The sequence below is a fragment of the Falco cherrug genome, chromosome Z (genome assembly GCF_023634085.1).
Source record: "Falco cherrug isolate bFalChe1 chromosome Z, bFalChe1.pri, whole genome shotgun sequence".
Taxonomy (NCBI): Eukaryota; Metazoa; Chordata; class Aves; order Falconiformes; family Falconidae; genus Falco; species Falco cherrug.
In genome coordinates this window covers 78,959,630-78,986,184 of record NC_073720.1, presented here as the reverse complement: position 1 = coordinate 78,986,184, position 26,555 = coordinate 78,959,630, and the positions used below count along the sequence as shown (strand labels likewise).

The window sequence follows — 26,555 nt, the reverse complement described above, 5'->3', positions numbered from 1 at the left end:
CTTTGATGCAGGAGTCTCTTCCCGTGCCGAAGTCGTTGGGCCAGGCCCCCTGCGCGGTGGGGAGCCGGGGAGGGGGTCTGTGCAGCCAAAACGCCCCGGACCCTCCCGCAGCGGGGGCAGCAACACAAATACCCCCGATGCCTCTGCTGCGGGTCCCGGCCTCCGGGGGCAGCCCGCAGCCCTCCGAGGAAGCCTGGGTCGGTGGTGGCTTGAGTCTGGCCGGGGGGAGTCGGAGGTTACCTCGAGATCACCCCCCGGAGAGCCCCCAAACGACAAGGGGACGGCGACCAGCCCGGCGGCCCCCGGCCAGCCGCGGCGGCGGGGTTGCGGGGGGACAGCGCAAACGGATTCCCGGCTCCCAGCACCCCCAGCCGGCCCTGGCTCGGGAGATGGCCCGAGAGGGGTACGCTGAGACGCGGGGGCCCCACGCCGGCCCCCTCCAGGGACAGTGCCCGTAATCGGGTGCGCTGCGCTGGGCCCGGGGAACCGGCGCTCCGTGTCTTACCGGAGCGGGGCGGCGGGGGCGGGCGGGGGGTTGTGCATCGCGGCTGCGCTCCGTCGGGGCCGAGGGATGCTCACCCAGCCCCGGGACAGCTCTGACACCCCCCGCTTCTGCCGCCACCCGAGAGGCGAGCTGCACCGAGGGGTGTGCACGGAGGAATTAACTTTTCTTTTTTTTTTTTTTCTTTCTTTCTCTTTTTCTTTCCCCTTCCTCTGTTTTTTCCCTGCCTGGGACCCACCGGCGGGCGAAGAGCTTCTCCCTGCTATCCTCGAGGCTCTAGGTGTGTCGCGACAGCCAAGTGACCAAGCAGCTGCGTACGGCACCCTCCACCCGCCGCCACGACCCCTCCTAGTGGGACGCCCCAGGGGGGCGGTGGCGGATCTCCCGGCGGGAAAGAGAGGTCCCGACACTACTGGAAGATGCTTTTCGGGCCTGAGTGATGCCGGGGGCGAGAGGGCTGGGAGCGGCCCCCCGGGGGGCGGCGGCGGGGGGTGGTGGGGGGTGCTGGGACCCCCCGAGCCCCGGCGGCGGCGGCGGCGCTGTCCATGGTGCTGGGCCCTCCCAGAGCGCGCCGGGCCCCGCCGCCGCCCGGGGAGGCCGCGGGGGGGGAGGGTTGTGAATGGGAGGGATGGGGAGGGGGGTACTTCGAGACCCCCTGGGAAGGGCGGCATCCTGCCCCGTGGTCCCTGCCCCGACCGCTTTTAGGGAACGGTCCTGGCTTTGATCTGACTTAGTAGCTGGCGTGGGGAGCCCACGGGGGACACGGCGACAGGCCACGTGCACCCTCACCCGCAGCGCCCAGCCCTCGTAGTTCTGGCGCTGTTGGCCCCCACCACTCCCTATCGCCCCCCCAAAGGGAGGACACACACTAAATTGGCAGAAAGTACAAAGGAAACCACTTTAAATCCAAAGCAGCACCATCATCATCATCATCATCATCATCAAAAAAGACATCTGAAGTGTGCATATAGTGTGCGTGTGAGGGGCAGACCTCCCCCAGCCAGCCCCCCGATCTCAGAAGGAAACAAAGGCTGGACTTGGAGTGAATTTAGCGAGGAAACCCGGTGGGGAAGAAGGTGGAAGCTGGGCGTGCGGGAAAGGGGCGGAGGAGCAGGGAAAGCTGGCGAGAGCAACCGGCGAGCTGGCTGCGCCTGCCTTGCCGCCGGCTGCGGACCCCCAGATCAGTATTTACAAGTTCCGCGCAAAACGCAGGCGAGCAGGACCGGGCATCGTGTCGGGGAGGGCGTCATTTTTGTACCTGCGTGTGGCAGGGACGCACAGAGGACCCTTTCAGATCAAGGACTTTACTATAGAAAACAAAACAGTATCTCATCGTTTGGCGAGTCAAGCTTAGACAGAGAAGGCGTAAAATGGTCCCGGGAGGAGGGGAGATGAGAGGGAAGGTTATTTATCTAATTGTGTCAGAGATAGCAGCTTTAAAGAAGGAGTTTGAAGGCAGAAGTCTGGAGAGAGTCCTTTACTAAGCATTAGGGGATTAGGTAGGGCGTGAGTAAAGTGAAATGGAAACGACAAAAGGAGACGACCCAGGCCTTTCCTCAGAGGGGCCAGCTCTCTCCTGCGCCGCATTTAGTGGGAAATAACTGATGCTATTGTCTCCGCCGGGATGAACCAGCCCTCAGAACCGTCCCCCGGAAATACTCATATTTACTTGGCGCCGGTTGAGGGGTGCGGGGAGTGGGGGGGGGGGGGGGGGGGGGGGCGGGGAGCGGGCATTTAAGTAGCTCAGTTCAACCCGCCGACGGGTAGGGGATGCCTAGGAGCGGGGTCTTCCCGGAGGGAGCTGCTAGCGCCTGGCGGCCCCTGGCCCCGCAGGATCCCACATGCCCCGGGACCCTGCATCCTCCGGGACCCGCATCCCCCCGGGTCCCCACATCCCCCGGGTCCCCGCGCCGGCAGCCAGACGAGGTCGGTGAAGAGACCCTGGACTCCTAGCACTATTTTTATTTCCCACTCGTGTTTCACCCTGTTCCTGCAAGGCGAGGAGGAGGTGCGAGGCTGGCGTCTGCCTGGAGCGGGCGTTTGAGCATCACTGAGTAGTCAAAACGTCCCCACTTAACTCCCGCAAACTTCGCGGGTGCCAGTCTGTGCTGGAAGCCCACTTCCCCCAGGAAAGGCTTCCCGGGTGGATGTTAAAGAAAGAAAAACCACCAAACTCAAACTAAAACCCCAAACCCAAACCAACCCGATAGGACTGTAGAAACGCTTGTTGCCCCCGGACCCGCAGCCCACGCGGTGCCGTGGGGCTGCGCGGTCCTGAGGTGCGCTGCTCTCCCCGCCGCGGGCTCAGAAGATGATTGTGGTCTTTTAAAGCTCCTTTAAAAAACTTTCTCCTTCCCAAGAGATCAGAGGGACCCGAGTGCAAGGCTGCGAGCCGTGGGGACTTCCCACGGCAAGGTCACGGGTTGGCGACCAAAGAAGCGTTTGGGTTCTTTTCAGCGGAGTTAAATCCGGGTGGCATGTCCCCCGGGATCTGCAGCTCACCTACACGCCCGAGAGGTCCTCCCAAAGTCTGCGTGAATACTTTTATTTTATTTTAAATCGACTCAAAGCAAGAGATAAACATTTCCAGCGGTACGGGTGCGGATGGAGGATGAGGTTCTCCACCGCCGGTCAGTTCCCATCACCCAGGTCCCTTCCTCCTCGTAACAAGGCGTTTTGATCGAGAGGGAAACTTGAAGTGTGTGTGTCATAACTGGAGCGTGCGGTTATTGTGCAACTGATGGACCAGAATAAATCCTGCAGCTCGGGAAATGGTTTTCTTCGTCTTTATGCCCAATATCTGTGTCGTTATACGGGGGGTGGACATGGGGGGAGCGCCCAACAGAAAGAATAATCTTTGAACGGGTCAAATGAAACCCACTGGTCACTGCAAGCTTGATGAGAGAGGGGGCGATTGTCTGCATTTATCATATTTGGCCACTTTTTGGTTTGTTGCTTTTTTTGTGACTGTCTTTTTTTTTTTTTTTTTTTTTTTTTTTTTTTTTGCCACCATTTAAAGGACAGTACTTAGGACGGGGAAATTTAGAGATGCAGTAAAGCTGCTTGTCTGAATCCACTTTGAAGTAAGAATGCTAGTGGGTCTGAAATCCAGATCTACGAGCTAATCTCTAGTTTTGCCTTCAAACGGAATTCAGTTACAAAGAGCTTGGAAAGATTTTGCATCTATTCAAGAGGCACAAAATCTTTAATTTTCTGAGGAGCAAAAACTCCCCAAGAAACTTCATATAGCTCCTTAGGTTTTGCTTAGCATACGTGATAAAACATTGATTGTCGCAGTTTGGTGACCCATGAAATTTGGGGGTTAGTTTTCTCTTCAGACCAGAGCATATAATTATGCAAATAAAGAGCTGTCACTGATCTAGTGAAATACTCACAAACACATGCAATCCAAAATGGAACAGAAAAGTGAAAATTTGTGGTATTATGATGGTACAATGATAAATGACATCTTCTTCCAAGTTTCTCGAGAAGTACATTTTTCACACTTTGTCGAGTACATCAACATAATCCGGGCACACACGCACACACACACGTCCCTGCGAGATCCAGATACCCACGAATGCGTGCACAGGCACATACACACGCATCCCTCAGTTCTGTAAGATGTAGCTCTAGCCGGGTGTACGACGGATGTACACATTCTTGGCAGGTTATTTTTGGTTTGGCTGACTCGAGAACGGTGCAATATGTGGCTCCACGCAGTTTTAGATGTGACACTTTTCATTTGTACTTCTGAATGAAATTCCTAGAGGGGGTAAAAAAGAAAAAAAAAAAATCCCCCAAACCAAACCCGTAACAATTAGTGATGTTTCTTGGAGACAGAGGAAAAAAAATGTGCATTCCCATGAAAAGCATCATCATCTTTTGCCTAAGTCCGGGAGAATCACACCGCGACGACTCTAACCAGTGTATCACCACGTGTGCACAATGCAGATGAGGGATTTGCTTTTTTTCCTCCCTTTTTTTTTTCTCCATGTTTTTTTAGGGGGGAGGGTGTCCGCTGGTTGTTTTCCTCGAGGAACATCTTTTTCCCTGAGCCCCCTTCTTGGGGAGGAAACACAACTCTCGTTAGCCCGTGGCTCCAGCCCTGGCATTTCGGCTTGCACAACGGTGTGCAACCCTTTGGGGCAGGCGGGCCATGAGCCTTTAGGACATGAAGAACTGGGGGAATCTCCTATAGACCTATCTAGGTCAATCCTAGGGTCATTTTTTTTTTTTTTTTTGTGCGTGTGTGTGTTTTGTTTGGGTTTTAGGGGGCTTTTCTTTACCCCCCTCCCCCCTTTTTCTCCCTGCCCTTTTGCACGCCCAGCTCCAAAGTTACCCAGGGCACAGGCTGCTGCATGATGTCAGATGTCAAGGAGTTTCTCCGTGATGAAATCGGGGTGAGGCTGATGTCAGATCTCTCTGTCTGCTAAAGACATCACGGCGTGCAACTTCAAGAACATCGATCCAAAGGGATCAATTAAATCAACATCCATCCTTCCTCAGTCCGCATTAGGACTACGGTTGTCACCTTTCGCGGGATGCTCCACGCCGGGATGATACTTCGCGCCTTCCTCTCTTCCAGCTCCCACCCGCAAGGCGACACTTGATGCGGTCCCCTCTTCCCGCAGCCTGTGCAGAATCCCAGTGTCTCCCCCCGTGCAAAAAAAAAAAGTCCCTCTCGGCGAGGAACCGCCCAAACCCCTCTCCCAGGGTGTATTTTTAGATTGTTTAGGATTAGCTGAAGGGGTGTGGTGGGGATGGTGGTGGGCGCGCTGCCCTGCGTGGCTTCCCGCGGAAGGACGTGAGGGGTAACCCACGGTCGCTCGGGGAGAAGGGCCCGATCCCTGGGCCGTGGGGCCGGACACGCAGCCCGCTCCGCGGTACGGAGGACCCTCTCCACACCCACCCCCCGGGCAGCCCTGCGTGACCGGGGGCGGCATGGGCCGGGCTGGGGGAAGGGGGCTCACACCATCCCCTTTCAAACCTGCTGGCAAGTACGGCCCACCTGCACCCCTCGCATGTTTTCCCAGGCGGGGCGCGACACCGCCCCCCCCCCCCCGGCCCAGGACCGCGGCTCCCGCGGAGCTCGGCGCGGGTACCACGAAGCGCGCAAGGTGGAAAGAAAAGAGCATCTTTTATTTTTTGTTCAGTGCAAGCAGAGCACTACCAGTGGCGAGGACCCCCCCCCTCTGTGCTTTACAGCCCCCCTACAGAAGCGGTAACGCAAGCCGGGCAGGGGGCACGGTAAAGAAAAAGATTTTGGGAGGAAAAAACCCAAAAAAGCAATCGTTACAGTATAAATTTTTGTACGTTTCATTTCTCACCGACACTTAGAAAAATATATCCGTTCCCGCGACATTTGGCACCCGGGAGACCCCATCTCGCCTTCCCGGCGGTGGAGAGCGGCTGTGTGTGTGTGGGGCAAACCTCCCCCCGGCCTCCGCCTCCTCCGCCGTCGGAGGAAGCACAGGCACCCAGAACATGCGATGTAAACGCCTCCTTCTCCCCTAAACGCACAGGGTCCAGGAGGGTGCTGCAGACCCCCTCGGGGTGGGGTGTCAGGCTGTCGCGGGCAGCATCATCCTCCGACGGGGAAGGCGGTGACCGAGGAGAAGGCGCTGGGGGGAGTGGGTGGGGGTGGGGCGGGAACCAGCTGCAGCCCTCTCCCCTGAGCAACAGGTTCTCCTCCGGGAAGACAAAACGTCGGCCGCAGATTTTGCGCTGCCGTGCGCGTAGGCACAGCCTGACCACCCCACACGCCCCCGCCCGGGATTTGGCGGGGGAGATGTTCGGAAAGGGGAGAGTTTAAATGAGGCGGGGGGTGGGTGGGGTGGGGCAGCACTCACCCTGCTGCCGGAGCGAGCAGGCAGGGACGCGGCCGCGGCGATGTCCCACTCCCGCCCCCCAGCCAGAGAATTTCGGCTAAACCCCCTCGGTTTTGGGTTTCCCCTTGCAGCCCCCGCCCCCGTGGCCACCGCTGCCGTTGGTCCCCGGCGGAGGGGGGTACCCCTGCTCCAGCATCACCTCGTTTTAACGCTCCCCCGGCCACTCCCGTCCCCCGGCTGTGGGGCAGGAGACATGACGTGATGAAGGGTGGGACTGGGGGGTCCCAAACCGGTGTGTTTGAGGGTTGCCTCCGCGGCACTAACAGCATCAGAGGCGAAGCGGGCACAGCCGTTGAAGAAAAGATCGCTTTAATTTAGCATCATCAACACTAAAGGAGCTTAATTAGCGCGCTCGCTTGCCGGGCACGCTATCAGGCACGTCTTGTCGCTTATCAGACGTTTTAGCGGAGAAAAGCTGCCGACAGCGACGGCGGTGGCTGCTGTCGCACCCCCCCACGCCCCACGCGTGGCATGAAGGCTCCACGCAGAGCGCCCCCCCTCCACCCCCCCACCCCCCCCCCCCAGTCCCTGCCAGCGCCTGGGAAAGTGGGGACAAACCCGCGAGCTTAGGGAAAAGGGAATAACCACGGGCTGGCAAATCATTACAAACCTGGCATATGAAAACAGAAGCATCTTTGCGTTTAAAAATAAACAGGAAAATGTGCAATGCGTCTTTTTTTTTTTTTTTTTTTTTTTTCCCTGTCATATTTCACAGTGTGATCCAGCCAGTTAATGAATAGGCATTTTTTTAAGTGGAGCTTTCAAAAGGAAGAGAAGATCGACAGATAATGCCATTGATCCGGCAGGAGGAGAAAATCTCTACAACAAAGGGGCTTTCCTACAAATCTGGACCAAACTTCTTGGACCCTCCTACCAGCAGAAAATAAGAGAGTAAAGAGTTGATCCCATTTGGTCCCGGAGAAAGAGAAGGCTACTGGGTGTACAATCACTGGCTGGTTAGCACTTCTGAGTTAAAAACTGTCTTTTAAAAACAGAGTAATTCCAATTTTGTTCTGTCTCAGAACAGAAGGAAGCAGCAAAAAATCCTGCAGGCGATAGGTCCACGACGAAGCTGTTAAATTCTGGCATCAGCTTGGTGCAGGGCTATGTCAGGGCAATTAGAGCTGCACCATGCTGCACTATGCAGTACCACTGTCAGCCTTAATCTGCGCGCTGATGGGCAGCACGAAATCCAAGTTACAGCCCACAGGAAGCACAACCAGTGAACCCATATTGCTTTGACAGTTGCACTCATCTAGAAATAATGCAAAACGCTATTTAGATGTATACATCACGACCCTGTGCTCTAGGAAGAAAACAATCTAATGAGGGGCTGGGAGACTCCTTGCAGAAAACAAGCAGCCAAGAGGTTGGTGGTGATGGTGGTGCTCCCCTCCCCTCCTTTTACAATTCTTCGTATTTTATCCTGTTGGAGCGCCGCATTTGGGTTGGTTTCACCGAGCTGTTCTTTGCCTCTATCGCCTTGCTGAAGAACTTGAAAATAGATGGAAAACTCTTCCAGGAAGTTAGTTCATGGCGTTCTGTACCTGCAAAACACAAAGGTGACAGTTTGGCTGGGTGTCGTATTGCTGCTGCCGGCAGCTCAAAGGGGTGTTAATGCAGAAACCAGGGAAGCCATCCAGCTGCTGGCAGCTGGTCCAGGGGGAGCCTGGAGGAGGGGTCAGGGCTGCTCTGCTGCTGAGCTCGGGGGCAGCAGGGCTGGAATGACTGTGCACAGACACAGATGCACACACAGACCAGGCACACAGATGGACACCAGCACATGCACGGCCACCCAGATCACAGGTCCTGAACGCACCTTGGGCCTGGGAGAGTGAGACCCCAAAGCATCCTGCTAAGTAAAGCTTCATTAAAGCACCTCACCTATCTGGCTTACCTTGGGGGAAAAAAAGAAGTGTCTGCTTTCCAGGGCTGGCACACTCTGCATTATTTCCTTTTCATTTGACATTGCTTTTAGCCTGGCATATGCATTTTTAACCAAAAGAGGACACCTGAACAACAACCAACGCATCACACAAAGGCATCACTCATGCACCCTTTCCCAACAAGCCCATCCATGACACTGAGGCAGCAAACTGGACCTTTCCTGCTTGTGTCTTCCCTCTGCACACAGATTCACCTCTATCTTCTTTCTTTGGTGGGTGCTTCTGGTTTTTTATGTGTGTCTCCTTCAACACATAGTACATTTGCTTTATTTAAACAAAAACCCCCACAACAACCCCCAAAGCAAAACCAAGACGATGGAGACAGGAAGCCAAGGGCTGTGAAAGAGTTGGGACCTCTTCCTGGGTAACCCAATTATGCGGAGATGCTGCCTGGAAGTCTCTGGATCCTGGGCCTCTGTTTGATACTTTAACATTGTTAATGATAATTCTTTAGTCTGTAATAGTAGGTCATTGCTATGGTTACTCTACAATGGTGCAACACTTCACTTTCCCCTTCAGCTATTCGCTGAGACCCGGTAACCACATTTGTTGCCTAGCAACAGTTTTGTGACAGTATCACAATCTGGGGGTGACAACAATGAAGGACACGGTGGCTGTGGCCTGCCCGGTGGAGAGGGATGCCGCATGGGGCGGCTGATGGTCCCCAGGGGACATGGGATGGCTGATAGTCCCCAGGCATGTGGGGTGGACACCCTGGAGGGATGCTCTGGCTCGGTGTCACCCACAGACCCATCTTCATGCCCCCACTGGGACCCTCAGCCCCGTGTAGCCATCCTTGGTGTGTCCTTGGTAGCTCCAAACACGCTGCCCCCTCCAGAAAGTCTTTGATGGAGGCACTACCCATCACATCACCCTCCCCCGCTCCCTCAAAGGCAGCCATCAGACAAGCTCCTCCAAAAAAGCTGTCCATAAAAAGACACCACTTCCCACACAAAGAGACGTTTTTGTGTCACGCAGATTTCCCCCACTGCTCCATGTTCGTCGTGTGGAGACAATTCATGACATCTTACACAAACTTCCCAGAGGCACCTTTTATACAAATACTTTCCACCACTGAATTCACCCCTCCTTGCGAGAGCCCTCTTTGCAGGTAGATTTCAAAGTAGACCACCTACCCCATCTCCTACGAAAGCCACCCCATAGCCATGCTCGCCAACGCTTGTGCCCCACCGTGGGGTCATCCATTATGCACCGGTGTTCCTAACACAGCAGAAGGATAAAGCTTCCCTTCCGGCACAACCTGCAGCCTAACCAGACCTGTCCCTCAGGGTACAGCGTGGTTGGGTACACTACAATAGCCCACTCCCACCATGCAACGACACCAGCAAAGATGTCACCTACCAAAGCTGGTTTTATGGAAGGATGGGCTGTCCTAGCACACCCCAAGGACACTCCTGCGCAGGTAGGTCTCCTCACACACCTGTGTCAGCAGCACATGGTAATATCATGTTGAGCCCCACGAGGCAAAACATCTTCCCATGAGGCTTTCTGGGGCCTACATGGATGCTTCCCATACAAAACACGTCTCCGTCACTCCTGCCTGCCTGCATCCATCTCCTTCTGTCTCCATCGTATTCATACTCGTTAATATCCACTGGATTAAATTAGATGAAAACATAGGCAGTGAACATTGTGCTGGTTCCCCCATCCCTCCCGCCCCCGTTTCTTTTTATCAAAATCCTTCCTCCTCTGTGAAAGGGCCATCCAGAAACAAAAAAAAAGATAAAACAGTAAGTTCCTGAAGCTTCCCTGTCCCTTTCTCCACCCTGCCTTCTTCCATGCACTCTCCTCGTGTCCTCCAGAGAGAGCAGGCTTACATTCAATGATGTTACTGAAACTGATTAACCTACTGCTTTCCTGTAGCAACCCCTCCCAACCCACCCCTCTCAAAAAACAATTCAAGCTTTGAGTCTAGAGGGACTCAATGATTCAGCGGTCTAAAGCAATTTTAGCACTCCCTATTTTCCCTTTCCTAGTAACAATCTTACTGACAGATGAACAATTTCCCTGGTGATAAAATCACTACAATGGCTATTTAGTTTCCAGGATTATGATGATTCTTTGCTTGATTAATATTGCAATAAGAAAAGCTTGCCAAGTATCTGCCTTGGCCCTTTACAGTCATTTAAAGGTCGAATTTTGTCCTTAGGTATTCACATTCAACTACCACTAAAGGGAGAGCCCTAAAAATTTAACATTGCACAGGCTGTGCATTTATGATTTATATACCAGAGGCTTGGAAAATGAGACGGAAGCAAGAGGAGTTATGGCCTAAGGGTGATGACAGATTTGGCCATACGTTTTTTGCCAGAGGAAAAATATCATTGATGACTGCATTCTCAATTGTGTATTTAGTAGTAGACAAATCTAAATTAAATGCATCAGCGGCCATCTATTTTTTGATAGAATCGTTTGTGAGAGTCAGATAATAAGTAGTAGTTGTACTAAAGCCGACGTTCTCTGAGGTATATATACCCTTAGCGCTCACTAATTTCAACGGCCATGATGATAAACTGTACAATTCAATATACTGTATTAAACGATGGCTTGTCACACAACATATAGTGGTTTCAGACATTAATTCCTTGAGAAATCTTAGAAGCATGTTGCAATGAAAAGACATATAAGAACTGTTAAGTGTGGGAGACAGCTAGAACATCCTAAAATACACTAAGGCTACAGTCGCAGGAGAAAAAAACTTTTCAACCCCCCCTGCTCCCAGCCCCACAAAGAGAACTGAAAGAAATGCAATAAAAGCAGATCAACCTCCCAGTTGCCAGCATGGAAAGAGGCAGGGGTAACTGAATGTGTATTTTAACAAGTACAGAACATCACTGGAAAGGAGCTCCAAAGAGAAGGTGGATCCAGTAATGCGTGAGGTGAAACGAGTAATGAGTATAAACAGTGAGCAAGTTTCAGAATCAATTTACCCACCACCACAAAGAGGTATTGACAATTAGAAATAATGAACACTTGCCAATACAGTTGTTGATACAAAAAAATCAGGTAAGGGAATACTTGCAAAAATTTAATATACAGATCATCAGGTCTGGATGACACGCATCTGAGCATCTTCAGGGAATCAGTTAATGAACCTGCTGAACTACTGGCAATTATTTCTGAGAATTCATGCACAATCAGGTAGGCACCAGAGGACTGAGGTGGAGGCGGGAAGAAAAACAATGCTAATTTGAGAAAAAGAGGATTACTTGAAACTACTACATGTAAAATTCACCTTTGAATATTACCAAAGTAAGAGACCAACATGAGAAAAAATGGCAAGTGCCTTTAGGGCAACAAGAGCCTTAGAACAGAACTGGCTAGGATTTGACAAGAACAGATGAAAAACAAACTTGAGCACTTCACTGAACCACAAAAAACAGCAGGTTGGGAGATTTGTCCATCACTGTGTCTTTCCACAGAGGTCAACCCGGCAACTCGATGTCAGTGCGAACCTGGGGAATCACTTACAATGGATTATGACCATCACTGCTCTACCGGGCTGTGGTCATCTCTACTTCTTGTTAGCAAATGAGTTGCTTTACTCCAGCTGAGGAGACCTTGCAAGACTTGAGATTCATGGTAATGCAGCTCCCAGCTGTGTGGAGCCACGCCCATGCCCATGCTGGCTCCAGCTGTGAGCAGCATGTCCACCAGCAACCGCAGTGCACACAGCATCTCTGCAGGCTGGGTCCCCGACTCACCATCTCATCTCAACTCACCTCGTCACCGTTCCTTGCTGAGTCACAGTATGGGACTCTGCCCTTTGCAATTACTACTGCAAATCTGGAACAGTGTCACGGTTCACCATGTTCACTATGTTTCAGCTGGAGAAAGGCATAACTCTGAGTCTATGGGAATGCACAGTACCTCCGTCTTGGAAACAGGCACTGGTACACTTCTTGGGAAGCAGCTAGAGCATTTGAGAAGACTAATAATTAATGTTCTGGGGTTGAAAATATACCTATGAAGTCCCAGAAGGACTGGTATTAGGGCTCAAGTCTTTTAACCAGGGTTATTAGTGATTTGAAAGAATAATGAGAGCACTTATTAGTTAATTAGATTAATTAGCAGATGATATATTGAATAGGAGGTAATACAAACATAAGAAGGGACAGTGAAATAATATCAGCAATAGTAATAGTAATAATAGTAATAATAATAATAATGATAATGATTATGCAATATTATTATTGTTATTGTGTATTGTGTATTGTTTATTGTGCATTGTTTCTTCTTCTTCTTCTTCTTCTTCTTCTTCTTCTTCATATTATTATTATTTTAGGCTTCCTCAATAGGGCAGCCTAAATTCGAAGCAAAAAAGGGGAAAAGGTACTGGGATCAGTGTCCACAGGGGTGACTGCGCAACATGACTGGGTGAATGATCCTGGTGGCCATTTGCACACACGTATGCAAATGTGTTTTCACCACCTCCCCTTTCCACTTCCACTCAGGAAAAGCAGCTCTTTGCCCAGTGAGGCTGACACACTCCTCTGTCTGAAACCACAGTGTCTGCGGAGGGAAGGAGCTCTGCAATCCCCATAATTCACTCTTGCAGAGCGACTACCAGCTGTGCAGGACAAAGGTGCCCTCCTATGGTGCCTGCCCACTGCGCCGGACAAAAGCCTCCTCCCGCGGTGCTCAGAAGATGTGCAGCACAATGGTGACCCCCCGCTGCGTTTACAAGATGTGTGGGACAAAGGTTTCCCATGCTGCACAGGAGCCAAGAGAGATCTCCATACGAGCCTCCGTGCTGAAATATTTCTGCAGAGAAAAGTTTCCAGGTTGAAAAGTTTCTCTGCAGATATTAGCTGACCTTGGGTCTGCATCTTTAAGTGGTGGCTCATCTCTTAAATAGTGCGGGATTCAAAATGCATTAAGGGTGCTCCACGCCTCGGGGCTTAGTCCCTGTTGGGATGGAGAGCCTTGCTGCTCTTCACCAACTGACGTGCTCAGCAGAAGGTTTACAATTGATTTCTGTCCCCACAGTTGTGGTCTGCCCTGAGACCCTGCCATGCTGCGAAATGCTGATGCCAGCACTGGGCAGGACACTGGCTTTGCAGTTGTTTCCCCAAACGACGGCAGAGTTTTAGCTATTTGTTATATAACCTATATAATTTATTATAAAATCGCTTTAACTTTTATGATTTAAGCTATGCCAATAAAAAAGGCCCTAAACCTTATAAAAAATTGGTTCAAAGGGTGAAATGCAGACTTTTGGGGGCATCTGCACGAGCAGAAGCACGTTAAAACTTACTGAACGTGTTTAATCCTTATTTCCATAATTCTGCAATGCAATTAATTCTTTCTTCACAAATAAATGAACAAACAAGACAACCCCATCTGACCCAGAAACATGCATGCAGTATGCCTTTCAGAAAGGCTTTTTCCTCTGGAAAGTTATGAATCAATGGAGATTTCCTTCTTTCTCACATTATCTACATACACATGCATATTAAGGTCTCCACGTAAGACTTTAACTCTTAGATATGTAATTCTGCAACTCCTTCTGTAATGATGCTGTTCAAATCTGTGAGAAGAAGGCACTTGCTGCCTTTCCTGCATCCGTCTTTCTGGATGCTATTAAATGACTTCTGTATCACAAAACTATTTCTAAACAGGAATTTAACTTTTTGGTTTTTTAACTTTTGAGTACATCAGACTCTCTTTAGTTTAAAAATCAGAACCATTTTTAATTCATAAAGTTTCTCCATTCACAATTCCTGGATCCTATGATCTGCTCAGGAAGAAGTTACTGTGTCTGTTGTGACTATTTTGGCCTGCTGATGTAAACCACCAGGTCTCAAACCCCAAACAATAAGAAGCTCTCAGAGCATCACCAGTAAAGCTCAGGAAAAAGGAGATTAAAAAAAACACCCAACCCCAACAACCTTGCTTAAAATCACTAAATACTGCTGACAGGAAGGATGAGGGCTTCAGGAAAAATTGTGAAGGAGTCCATTAGCTCAAGAGCTTTGAGAACCAATGACCTCAGGAGCTTCTGCATATGCACTTCTAGATGTCACAATGGCAAAGAAAGGTTAAAAGCTTAGGTGAAATTAAGAGACATGCCATACACCAATTAATGAAATGGAAGCAGTGGTTTCTGAGGGGACATTAAAAAAACACCCAACCCCAAACCCCAACCCCCAACCCCCAACCCCCAACCCCCAACCCTTGATGTGTTTAGTTTGGCTAAAAAGTAATAGTTTGTGGAGTCATGGACATGATAATAATCTAAAAGCAACTGTGTAGGGAAATTAATTCTTTGGAGCAGCCAAGAGGGAAGAAACAGAGAAATCTGAAGAAATGAAATGCATCTTATAAAGGGGGCTCAGACACACAGTAAGCTGGTTTACATGCAATATTCATCCAAGGAAAATTGTGGGAACCTTTGGGGCAGTGCTAGAGGATAGACTACACATACTAAAGACATTTTAGACTTGGTTATTATCTCCTGTGACACAGACCAGTGTTTATTTTTGTTGGACATTTATTATCTCTAATATCTTAGTGGGATGATGGAAACAGAACAACAAGACTCCCACCAACCCAGAACAAAGATTACCTCTCAACTGCCATAATTGCAATCAGCTTTTTTCCACCCCTCGTTTACAGCACACAAACTAAGCACAAGAAGCGAGTGGTTTGAAAAGGTAACAAAATATTTAATAGATTCCTCCTGTCCTGCAAGCAACAGATGCAAAGACTCAGTCAAAAGCTCAGTGCAAGTGAGGTTTGTAAAGCAGGAAAGAGACAGGAGGCTAAGACAGCTGTGATTTTTCACTACTCTTCGTTAAATATTAAGGGCAGTCCCATGAGCATGGGTCATCTGTTTGCTCCTCCATGCACTAACTGGTCAAATAAGCAAGAGTAGTAAGGTTGTTCCCTCCTAACTGCAGGTTACCAAAAGTCAGGTCATTTTCTTCTGAGTATATATTAAAAAAAAAAAGGGAGGGGAAAAAAAGGTATCGTACAGCTACAGGGCCTTCCCAGTAAGAACCAGACATCCACAACAGAACTGCTATTAATACCAATACAAATAATCACAGTAATATGAACTGCACATAACTGCATTAAAAAAAAGTTTCACAAACAGTTAAAGGTGCAAGCTGATTAAGCAGCATTTCAAGAGACAGAAGAGTTGCAGGACCCTGATCAGGCTGCGGGCCAGCCCGAATTGCTGCTCTGGGTTAAGCAGTCCTGAAAATCACATTTGTTCTTGGGTCCAAAATTCCACAAAAAGACTTTTGCCCATGTTAAACACATGTGGGTCTGCCCTCACTGACAGCAAACACCGTGCGGCTGGCTGGCCAGCCACGGGCTGGGGCCGGGTCTGGGCTCCATGAACAGTGGTAGAGTGGGGGTTCTCAGCAGCACTGAACATGTCTCCCAGGTGCTGTCCCTTGAGCCCTGCTTCTGGAAGGGGAGAGGGAGAGCCTCGGTCACCCACTAAAGGCCAGGGACAGCCCAAATTTGCAGTGGGACCCTGGCCGCTCCATGGGGATGAAGATGTGCCAATGCATCTTTCGCCCTGGCAACATTTGAGGAGTGCCAAGCAAAGGGAAACCACAACCAAAACCAAAGAATCCCCCCAAACTCATGGCGAGGTGGGGGGATTGCTTCCATCAGAGCCTCGTGTGTGGATATCCCGCTTGCCGGACGTCAGTGCTGCCCCACACAGTGAGAGGCAGCCAGGAAAGCCAGCTGCAGGACACTAGTTAAGCTCATGCGAGGCTTCCCAGGGAACCAGTTTGAGGGCAGAGGATGCTGATTTCAGGGCTGCGCTACAGGGAAAGCCGCTGACTGCATGCTCCCGGTGAAATGCCATGTGACGCTTGGGTGGTGATCTGCTCCGTCAGCATTACAACATCCCACCCCTTGCCGGCTCAATCAGACCCGCAGAGTGTTTTGTGGTGACGCTCTCATAGGCAGCAATTTCAAACATAGGGAATCTCCGCAGGAGAGCAAGCCATCTCCCTGAAGAAGAGTCCAGTATAGATGTGCTCCATATACAACTATAGATTTTAAAACTGATGTTAAAATGGCGCAGCATGCAGAGATAAGTAGGCAGGGGTTGAAATGATATTAATATCTATATATTATCTATATATCTGTATATCTCTATTCCTCTTCCTCTCCCCCATCTTTACATGTATATCTATATTATGTATATCTACACCTCTATCTATCCATCCATCTATCTATCTATCTGTCTGTCTGTCTGCCTGTCTATCTATCTATCTATCTATCTGTCTGTCTATCTTATCTATTCGTATCTATAACTACACCTTAACCTGGATTTAAGACAAATATGAAAATTATTTACCTGTCAAATGTGAGATGGGATATTCAAGTTACATCTTCTGATACTTTTGGGGTAAGAACATACCTATGGAAGATGGAGGACCTCACCACTGGAAATTAAGAATAGGTTACACATCCATCTCTCGGGAATATTATGGGTATAGGTGACCACAGCCTGGGGAATGTGGACAAACTAGATAACTTCTTGAGTTTCTTTCTACCTTTCTATCTATTTCTGTTTCTTTCTATGACTTTATTTGCTTTATTTAGGCAACGTGCAAAGTTGATTGTACTTGCAGGGTACATCACAGAAGCTCTGAAGTGTCTGAATAAGATATATTAGTGAGCTAACTAAATATTTTAGCTGTACATGCATTTTTTCCTATCCTGAATTAGAAAAAAAGTCCTCATAAAATAAAACAAACAGTATTGGAAACCCCATCATTTTCTCAACCAGGAGAAAGGAAAATTATCTTTTGAACAAAGTGAGTTTTGACCTGCTCAAAACCTGACAGTTCTTGAGAGAACACACATCCGCGTGGCTTCCTGGCTGAGACTGCTGAAAAACAAGTATTTAAGCTTTAAAGCTTCCACAGGTTATAAACCTGAAAAATACTAATTTACGTGACAGATCTTAATACCTTACAGCACCACACCAGCAGTCAATTACATCTCTTTCTCCCCACTGCTTGGCGAGGGCACGTCCAGCGGGGTTCTCAGGCAGAAGCCATCCTTACTGCGCTCTCGCAGACGGGGAGGCTCAGCTGAGACCGACAGCAGCACTGGAGCTGGGGCCAGAGCTGGAGCTCAGCTCACCCAACAACACTGCCGGCGTTAACCAGCATGCAGTGTTTGTAAAATACATCTAAACACATTGAAAACGTGCCACAGCAATACCCACCAGCCGATTTAAATCGAGACACTGAAGAGCTGATTTTTAAATCTGAGTTTATTCCAAAATCCCACAGCTTCTCCATGTTTATAGGGCAGAGCCCCGCAGTGCATCCCTTGCTGGCAAGCTCTGCTAACTCGGGAGGGCTCTACTTATGCAGGTAGTTCCACTGATGACAGCAGGACTGGATGAGGGAAAGGACCAGGTGCTTAGAAAACCACTACTCTTTGTGATGGTGTTTTATGATTTTTTTTCCTAAATAATAATTGTGCCATCAAACATCTGGATGGAGAATTAACTGTTGGAAAAAAAATCAGAAAATGCTGATGTCAGCTTACTTCAGTGAAGAATATCACAGATTTGTAAAACCCATCAGGCAAACGAAATTATGTGAATCACCCAAGGAACGTCTCTAACAGCAGCACGAGCATGACCTGACCCAGCTTTGCTGCTTCCAAAACAAGGCAGTCAAGGCAACGCCATGTAAATGGCAGCGCCTGCCCCCAGAGCAGCTAGGAAGGGCAGCAATGCTTTAAAACCCTGCGTTACGTGACGGTAGGGACACCCCATCTAATAAAGATGGAAACAGGTCCTTAATCGCTAGCAGAATAAGCACTGATTTGCAATTGCAATAAAGCAATTTTAAAATTTATTTTAAGTTTTATTTAAAACAAATTAATAAATTTAATGTATTTATTAAAATTAATCTTAAATTAAAGAGCCTGAATATAATTTTCTCCTCTTTCCCACCAGGAGCAGAGCTTGGAGACCAGCATGGATGCCAACATACGCAGTCATGGAACTAAAAAGGTCTTTTTGGGGGACAAGGGATGAGACCACTTCTAAGGAACAAACTGCAACAGGAATGTGTATGGGGTGTGAAGCACTGCAGCAAATGCCTGGTGTTTGTATGATTTCAGCAAGAAATTCATACATCGCAAAGCTTTAGTGAAAAAACTCCCCACCCCGTCCAGCCCCATGGAAAATGTTTATAATCTTCTGCATAAGGAATATTTCAAAGGGATTTTTTTTCCCCTGAAATTTCTGCTTGGAGTAATCTCCTGTTGTATCTCTGTAGGTAAAGGATTACAGTCAGCGTGAGCCCACAGTATTTTCATAGGTACAGGAATGGCATTCACTAATCTGTCTGCTTCATCTTACGGCTATTGCCTTTGGCTGGCCCCAGCCCAACTCAACCAATCCAGCCCAGCCCAACTCAACCCAATTCAGCCCGACCAACCCAACCTAAGCCAACCCAACCCAACGCAACTCAACCCAACCCCTTCAATGTGCCATTGGCACCATCCATCTTCTGCCTGGCCAGGATGTACAGCCTTCCTACAGAGGGAAAGACATTTCCCTTGGATATTCCTTCAAAGGCTAATTTTGTGATGGGTAAGAGGAAAAAGTCCCAAGAAGCTAGGTGCTGCCTCTGCAATGATGGTTTTGCTCCTGGGGCAAACCTAAGCAAAACTCATCTGCACCTGGTCTTCCCCTCCTGATGGCTGCTGCTGCAGGACAGTGGAAAAAGGGTGAGGAGAGGGAGGACTGAGATGGGGCCATCCACCCACTTTCTGGTTCCTGCTGGATGCCTACTCCAGGTGCCACCAGCTGCCAAAAAGCACTCACCCCCTTACATCAAGAGAGGTGAAAATTCATGGCCTAACCCCAAGTGATCCTGAAAATCCAGGTTCAGCCATTCACCTCCCCCCAAGGTGTCTGAACTCCACAGACACCTCAGCTCTTGACCTTAAGGCTTACGTCTTATTACAGTATCACTTCTGTACATGCTCAGAAACACCTCGGGCTTGACAGGGCAAATACTTCCACGGGTCTCAGGCAGATACGAGAGTCGCCTCCCACGCCTGGCTGTAAGTAGGTGTGTAAGCCTCAGGGGGAGGAATGCCCTCTACACTCCTTCATGAGGCTTCATTTCACCCAAACCTCTTCTGACTCCTTGCCCGTTTTTCTTCTGTTCAGGACATCTATTTCTCCACAACATCCACTTCTGAATTCCTCCCCCACAACCTGCCTACCTTGCAGCCTTTCTTGCACCCTTGCCCACCACCCTGCCCCAATCCTGTTGCATCTCATCCACCCACTGAACCCAGCTTCCAGCTTTCCTGTCCTCATGGCCCACCAGTTTCTGCCTTTTCCTAGCTTTTCTTCAACCTTGTTTCAGCAAGACCTTCTCCACCTCACTGCTACCGCATCCATCCAGTCCCTCTCACCAACACCTTCTGGTGTTGGCAGTAGCCAACACACACATCTTCCCTCTCCACATTTTGTTCTTTAACAGGAAAAGAAAGTCCCAGATCTGGCTTTGGCAAATATTTAAAAAAGCTGGACACGGCCTGCATCTACTACCCAGGTGTGGTGGTGAGGGCAGAAAAAGAGGACACCTCCGTGAAAATGCAGCTGCCCTACCTTGTATGATAAGAGAAATGAGGAGTTGGATCTTCCAGGTGAGAATGATCGTTTCATGGGAAACTCAGTACCTTTTCTAGTGACTGAATGGAGAGAAAACACATCTGAGTTCTGTAAAATGCCATGAAGATGGAGCTGGGCCACCAGAACACAAACACCAAGTAACAAATGGGAGTTAAAAATTCAAGTTTTGAGAGTCACCGACAGATTCTATTCACTTTGATAAAATTTTAATTCTGACAAGTAAGTACAAAAAACTTGCTGGAAATAAATATAAAAAAATTTGAGATTTTAAGGCATGAATAATCCTGGCGCACTTGCAGTAAGTCATTTATGGCTAATCCACTCCAGATATGTTTTTCTCATTCCCATTTCATCAGCTGCTGTGCATGTATGTACACAAATATGTATTAACACACCACACCACACATACATACAACCTGTACAGCTAAGACCTATATGACCCACTTAGAGGAGTCTGCACAGCCATGTTAGTGAGAAAGATGGCAAGAAGACAGTGCTGTTTCACCAGTGAATTTACACCAATACAGTGAGCGTTAACCTTCTTTTATTAGCGTGACCTTTGCTGGTCGTTGCTAATGAACATTCTTGAAGAAGGCAGGTGATTGAACCCAGACGGCGGGATTTTATGGACAATGATCATTGTTGTGGGTCAAGTACACCTGTGCTGCAATCATAAAGTTAATAACCTCTACAACAACAGCTTTACATGCGGCTGTCTCAGAAGAATGCCATTTGTGTAACTCACAGCCTTTGGAGACGCTATTTATAATTTATACCCAATCTGAAGCACAAAGATTTTTCTCTCCTGCAAGTCATGGTAATCAATACAGGTCTGCACCTATTACAGCCCGATGAGGTGAAGTGTGTGGCAAGGATCAGCTGCGCCGGGCAAACGCCGCAGCTCATAAACATGGCTTTGCAAAATAGCTGGTCTCCAGTGGCTGTTCACAGCATCTACGCTGGGAGAGCAAATAAAGGGGGAAATAATTCTTTGTAAGGGTGCCATCACAGCTGCTTAGTGTCGCAAACTAAATTAATTGCATGTTTGCCTCAGAACTACTTGGAAACTTGAGTTTTTTGGCACGTCGCTTCTGCACCCTAATTCGTAACACATCAAGACTTAAGACAGGATACTCTGAAGCTCCCATATCATGGAAACGGGCAATTTAAGACTAAGCACTAATTCGCAAAGGCTTTACAGATGTGAATTACTCTAAATTTAACTAAGCTGAATAATATCACACTTCCTGTGACTTAACCTCAGAGATGTCATTAGAGGGAGCATTTGAAATTAATGACCATAAAGCCGCATTTCACTCCCCTTTTAACCCTCCTCCTCGCTGCAGCAAACAGCAGCTCTGGAAGCCCCGCAATGCGTTTCCCTTGTGCATACACCTCGCTCCCTACCTTTTCTGCACCATGCCACCAAAAGTCAGCCACGGGCTATGTCTGGAGTGCAAGGGCAGCAAACCAGCCACGCAGTGATGAGCCTGAGATAGGCATCAGGTGGGGGAGGTGGTGACGCCTGGCATTGCAATAGCAAAGTGAGGCACAGGCAGAGTAAAGGCAGAAAAGATGAGAAGACGCGTTGCGTGCCAGGATGCGTTGACCTCTGCCAACGCCCTGCCTGCATCCCTGTCTATGGGAGTCAGACACACGAGTGAGAGCTGGGAGGCAGGTCTGTCACCAGCAGGAAGGAGAACTCAAAAGTCTGGGATGAACATGAAGGGAAATATTAAGCTCATGATAAGGAAAAAAACCCAAACCCAACCAACCAAACCCTCAAGAGCAGAGGATGCTCACAGTGGGTTTGCACGTGTGACTGGTGGGGCCCCATTGCTGAGCTGTGGCTGCAGAAGGCTCAGCAGGACTCGGGAACCAGCAGGGTGAGAGACAGACAGGGATTTCTGCAGGAGGAACTGCAGATCACGTCCTGCCTTGCATCCACAGGAGAAACACAACTGAATGGAAAGCAACCCCAAAATTAGGGTCGTTCTGCTAATCCAGTTTTAATTGCCCAGTTGCAGAGCGGCAAAATTTTGAACCATTTCATTTAACTATTGCAATAATTAAATAACTTTCATTTGGGAGACCATATTTATTCCAAAATAGGGGCTGATTCTCTATTATCTTTTGAAAAAATAAAATAAATAACATCAAGCTCCAAAGCCGTATCTTCAAGCTGACACAATCACCTCAGTATCAAAGAAACAATTTACGATTTCCCTACCGGGCAGAGAGAAAAAAACCCCAAAGACAGAAAACAACGAATCTTAATGACCTTGGTGCATTTCCAAACATGATTTTCATTTAAAACTACAGTCCTGATCTAACAACTGATCTTTCCATGTAGAGTCTTCCAGCAGAACCAGTGCTGCTAACTCGGACTGTGGAGCTCCCGGAAAAAGCAAGTAAGATCCTTCATGTCATGGTAGAGGTCTTTTGCCAAGCATTTAGTGCGTTCTGAAGAAAACTTTAGTCTCCCCCAGCTAGAAAGATGGAAAACCTCGGGAGCTGGAGATGGAAACGCAAGAACCTGCCAGGAAAGTATATTTGGAAGTGGAAGAGAGATGAAATATTTGTTTCAAAACTTGGTGATCCAAATTATTTTCTTTTCCTTACTTTAAGAATCTCAAGGTTTTTTTTTCTTTTTTTTTTTCTTTTTCTTTTTTTTTTTTTTTTTTTCTTTTTCATAAAATTAGAACAAAATGAAAAGAAGTTGTCAGGGTAATTTCTCTCTGAAGAATCACTGAACTGGAATTATGTCATCTTGCATTAAAATTATCAGTTACTGCCACAGTTGGCCCACAAATATTATATTAAAAAAGCAGGAAGAAAATCACTTAAATACATTTGGGGAATTCTTTTGTTTGTGCCCCATGCATATCTCTTAATACTTATTGCTCCAATTTGGCTTGGTTTGTCTAAACCACCGTAGGTTGTTTCTTCAAAACAAGTTTAAAACAAACTGTTGATATATTAGGGGAAAAAACTGCATGGGGAAAAACAAGATTGAGGTGGGAGCTGAAGTTAGTCTAAATGAGAGCAATATCAGCATGCACAAATGCACAGACAAGCACAGTTTGACAGTCACTGCTCATAAAAGATCCTACAACGAGTTAATATGAAAACTCAGTCTCCTGTAGAGGGAAGTTAGAGGGGAGCTCATATATAAGCACTTGAGGAAAACTTGCACTATGGCTGGAAAACATATAGCAGATTCCCCATTAGTCTGGGGATAAATGAAATGTTATAACCACAATATATTGCCATATTAAATTAAGAAAACATTTGTTTTCCCCTGTCTGTTGTGAAAAGAGAAAAATCTATGACTGACTAAAAAGCAAAGAACTTGCAGTCAACAACATCCCCATCTGTTTTGACATGTTTTTCAGCTCCAGCACCAGAATGACATGAATGCTTTGCATTGGTATCTCTGCAGCCGCGATTATTACTTTCCACAGGAACATGGAATTTTACAGTGCAAATATTCCAAGTTTTCATGTGTGTCAGTATTGCTTTTCCAGGTCTGCACTGAGATGCACCAAAAGCCTATGGGATGGCCTCTGAATGAGGAAGGAGTGTGAACTGAGGGGACGGGGGTACTGTGAATACTGGGTTTGCTCCTTCGTGAAGCTGGGGCAACCAGCATCCGGGCAGCTCCGGGAGCTCTGCCCCAGGTGGAGGTCCATGCACCTGGGCATCTGCAACGGGAGGATGGGGAGGAAAGGTCTGGGAGGAACGGGTATGCGAGAGAAGATATGACTCTTCTTCCCACAGAGAGCTCACGCACCAAGGCAAAAATACAGCTGTATCGCATTTCCACGGGACTTGCTTCCATGCCAAAAAGCCTTCAGTGAAGCAAGACCACAACAGCAGCTGCAGCTGGGTGAGGAGCAGTGAAGCCTGCTCACCTGGGTCATGTCTTCTGCAGCTGCAGAAAGTTGCACAGAGCCCTGGGGTGGAGGATAACCCGCCCCATGCCACACATGGAGCAGATGCTCCTGCTCTTTTGCAAGAAGAGAAGCGGGGAATGTAAATCCACAGCCCCTGTGGTGGCAGTACAACATGCCCACTGCCATGATTAGGCAGTAAGTGGAAGCATCAGGATTTGCCTTGTAAACCTAAGTGCAGAGGTGCTGGTGGGAAATGGTTTTGCCACTGGTCTGAGTGAAGAACCACCTCGTTTGTGATTATTGTCCTATTTTCTGCCCAGGAGATACTAAGGATGCACCTCAAAGGCATCGTGCCACTGAACTTGCACAGTGCTGACTGGGCTGGACTTCCAACGTGCATGCGAGTATTTAAATTAAGTTTCACAACAAAAGAGGTTCAGCAAAAAAAAAAACCCCAAAACAACAAACCCAACAAAACTAACAAAATAAATCTGTGGCAGGCATGCTTAGTGAATCAACTAGATGCAACAGCTTTGGTACAGTCTGAGAAGTGCTAAAACCAATTGCTTCTTTAGGACACCCATTACTTAATGTGGATTTCTGAAATATGAAAAGCAGTTTTAAACTGGGTTTAGTATCCCAAAGGGGTCATGGAGATATTAATATCTGACTTCTATGTATAACACAAGTAGGTCCTCTGTAGTTGGGGATCTCAATCGTTCCCTTTATAAGGGCTTGTTTTCATTGCTGATAAATTTTGCCAAGCTAAGTATTTGGGATGAAAATTCCCATGCTCTGTCTCTGCCTCAGGCTGATTATTATTATTTTTTTTACGTTTCAACTAAAAGTATTTAGTTACTTCAGGAAATAAGATTGAGGAAAACCATGTTTTGCCCTTGTTAGGGAAAAAAAAAGAAAAAAGAAAAGAAAAGAAAAGAAAAGAAAAGAGAAGAAAAGAAAAAAGAAAATAAAAGAAAAGAAAGGAAAAGGAAAGAAAAAAGAAAAGACAAGAAAAGAAAAAAAAGAAAAGATAATAAAATAAAATAAAAGAAAAGAAAAGAAAAGAAAAGGAAAGAAAAGAAAAGGAAAGGAAAGGAAAGAAAAGGAAAGGCAAGAAAAGAAAAGAAAGCCTTACAAGGATTTTGCTGAGCAGCTCCTGCATCTCTATTCTTCACAGCAACAGTCTGAAATTTGGAAGGTAGGGTCCCTGTTGTCCTTTTTCAGTTCCCATGAAAAACCACCCAGCTTTTTGCCTAGTCACAAGCCTTTGAAAAGTCTCATTTGCATATGCTCAGCACTGAGTCCCCGGAATTTGGCAGCCGAACTGGCCAAAGACTCCTCTGAAGATGCTATTTGCAATGGGTAAGCTCCAGCCCAGGGCTGATGGGGCTGAGCCAGACTTTTTTTTGCAGCTGCTGCTCCCAGATGATGCAGGCGATTGTGGCATCAGGCACAGGAACTAAGCACAGGTGGCGTTCTTTCCTGGGCTCCAAATGTGGGCAAAACCAGGGGAGAAGGGGAAAAAAAGCAGCCTAATGGAAACAAGAGAGAACTAGTCCTGGGGGGTGGAGGGAAGAGTGGACCAGAACAGGAGACTGACTGTGCAAAAAGATCACAGAGAAGAGGCACGGGAACACCACGGAGGTGGGTCTGTAGGTGAAGGAAACTGGCTGCAAGGAGAGGTCATGACGCAGAGATGAGGGACGGCAGACAGTCTGGCCGCAGCAGGGACAGGAGGGCAGACATGGAGGGGAGGAGAGGCAGAAAGCTCAGGGAGCACAAGGAGTTGCGACCTTCTCAACTGTCCAAGAGCAGCCTTCTGGAAGACTCATCCTCGCCAAGCAAGGACAAAATCGACTGACTGGGTCAGTGCTTCATTCTCCCTCAGCTGTGGTTCACTGAGAAGGTGACAATCAACCACTCTGATGCTCCTGGCTCCTTTACCTCACTTCACCAGTTCACCCGTGTCTAAGCCCAAATTCTGGATCTGAAATTTCCACCTCTGCCACTGACCTGCAGCAACAGAGCTGCACACAGTAACATTTCCCTTCTTCTTCTTACTGTGCTTAAAGAAAACAAATTATACACATAAAACTGCATTAAGAGAATATCTGAAGCCCACATGCTGAAGGGACAAGTTGAGGATACTCGGTCTGGTCACTGCCAGAGTGGCTCAGGGGCTAAACTTGGGGGAGGATGTGCTTACTGGTGCTGCCCTGTTACAACTTTTGCCACTATTGCACAGAGTTTTGTGCTGCCCTTGGGGACCACTTGTGTGTTTTTCCACCAGGCTCCTCCGCTGACCTGCAGATATTAGCTGGGAGTAGAGAGAGCTGGTCCAAAGAGGCTGGGCTTTTGCAGCAGAACGCGAAGTAATTTCATTTATAATGCAGTAGAATGAAAAAATGAAGGAGAATGTAACGCAGCTTGGATATGGGAAACTCATGTAGCACAATGCTGTGAAATGCATAGTGGCCACGACATGGGTTGTGAATGAAATTAAGTGTTGTGATAAAAAAACACCCAGTTATTTAAAGCGATAACTAATGGCTATTTTAAAGAACATCAATAGGGAATTAATCTCATTATAGGAAAAGATAACTTTATAGCGTTCCCAAGCTCCAAGGAGGGTCTTCTGGAGCATCTGCA

At 48.0% G+C, this 26,555-nt stretch overlaps 1 protein-coding gene across 2 annotated transcripts in view; it reads right to left on the bottom strand.

Moving 5' to 3' along the window:
• Positions 1 to 6,685: 6,685 nt before the first annotated feature.
• The window catches only part of FAM172A (family with sequence similarity 172 member A), a 270,181-nt gene continuing 250,311 nt past the window's right edge, over positions 6,686 to 26,555 (bottom strand). For both annotated transcript variants that reach the window (XM_055698497.1, XM_055698498.1), the window contains one exon: positions 6,686 to 7,940. In XM_055698497.1, the coding sequence (XP_055554472.1) occupies positions 7,798 to 7,940 (143 nt within the window). In that variant the 3' untranslated portion in view covers positions 6,686 to 7,797. The remainder of the gene's footprint in view (positions 7,941 to 26,555) is intronic.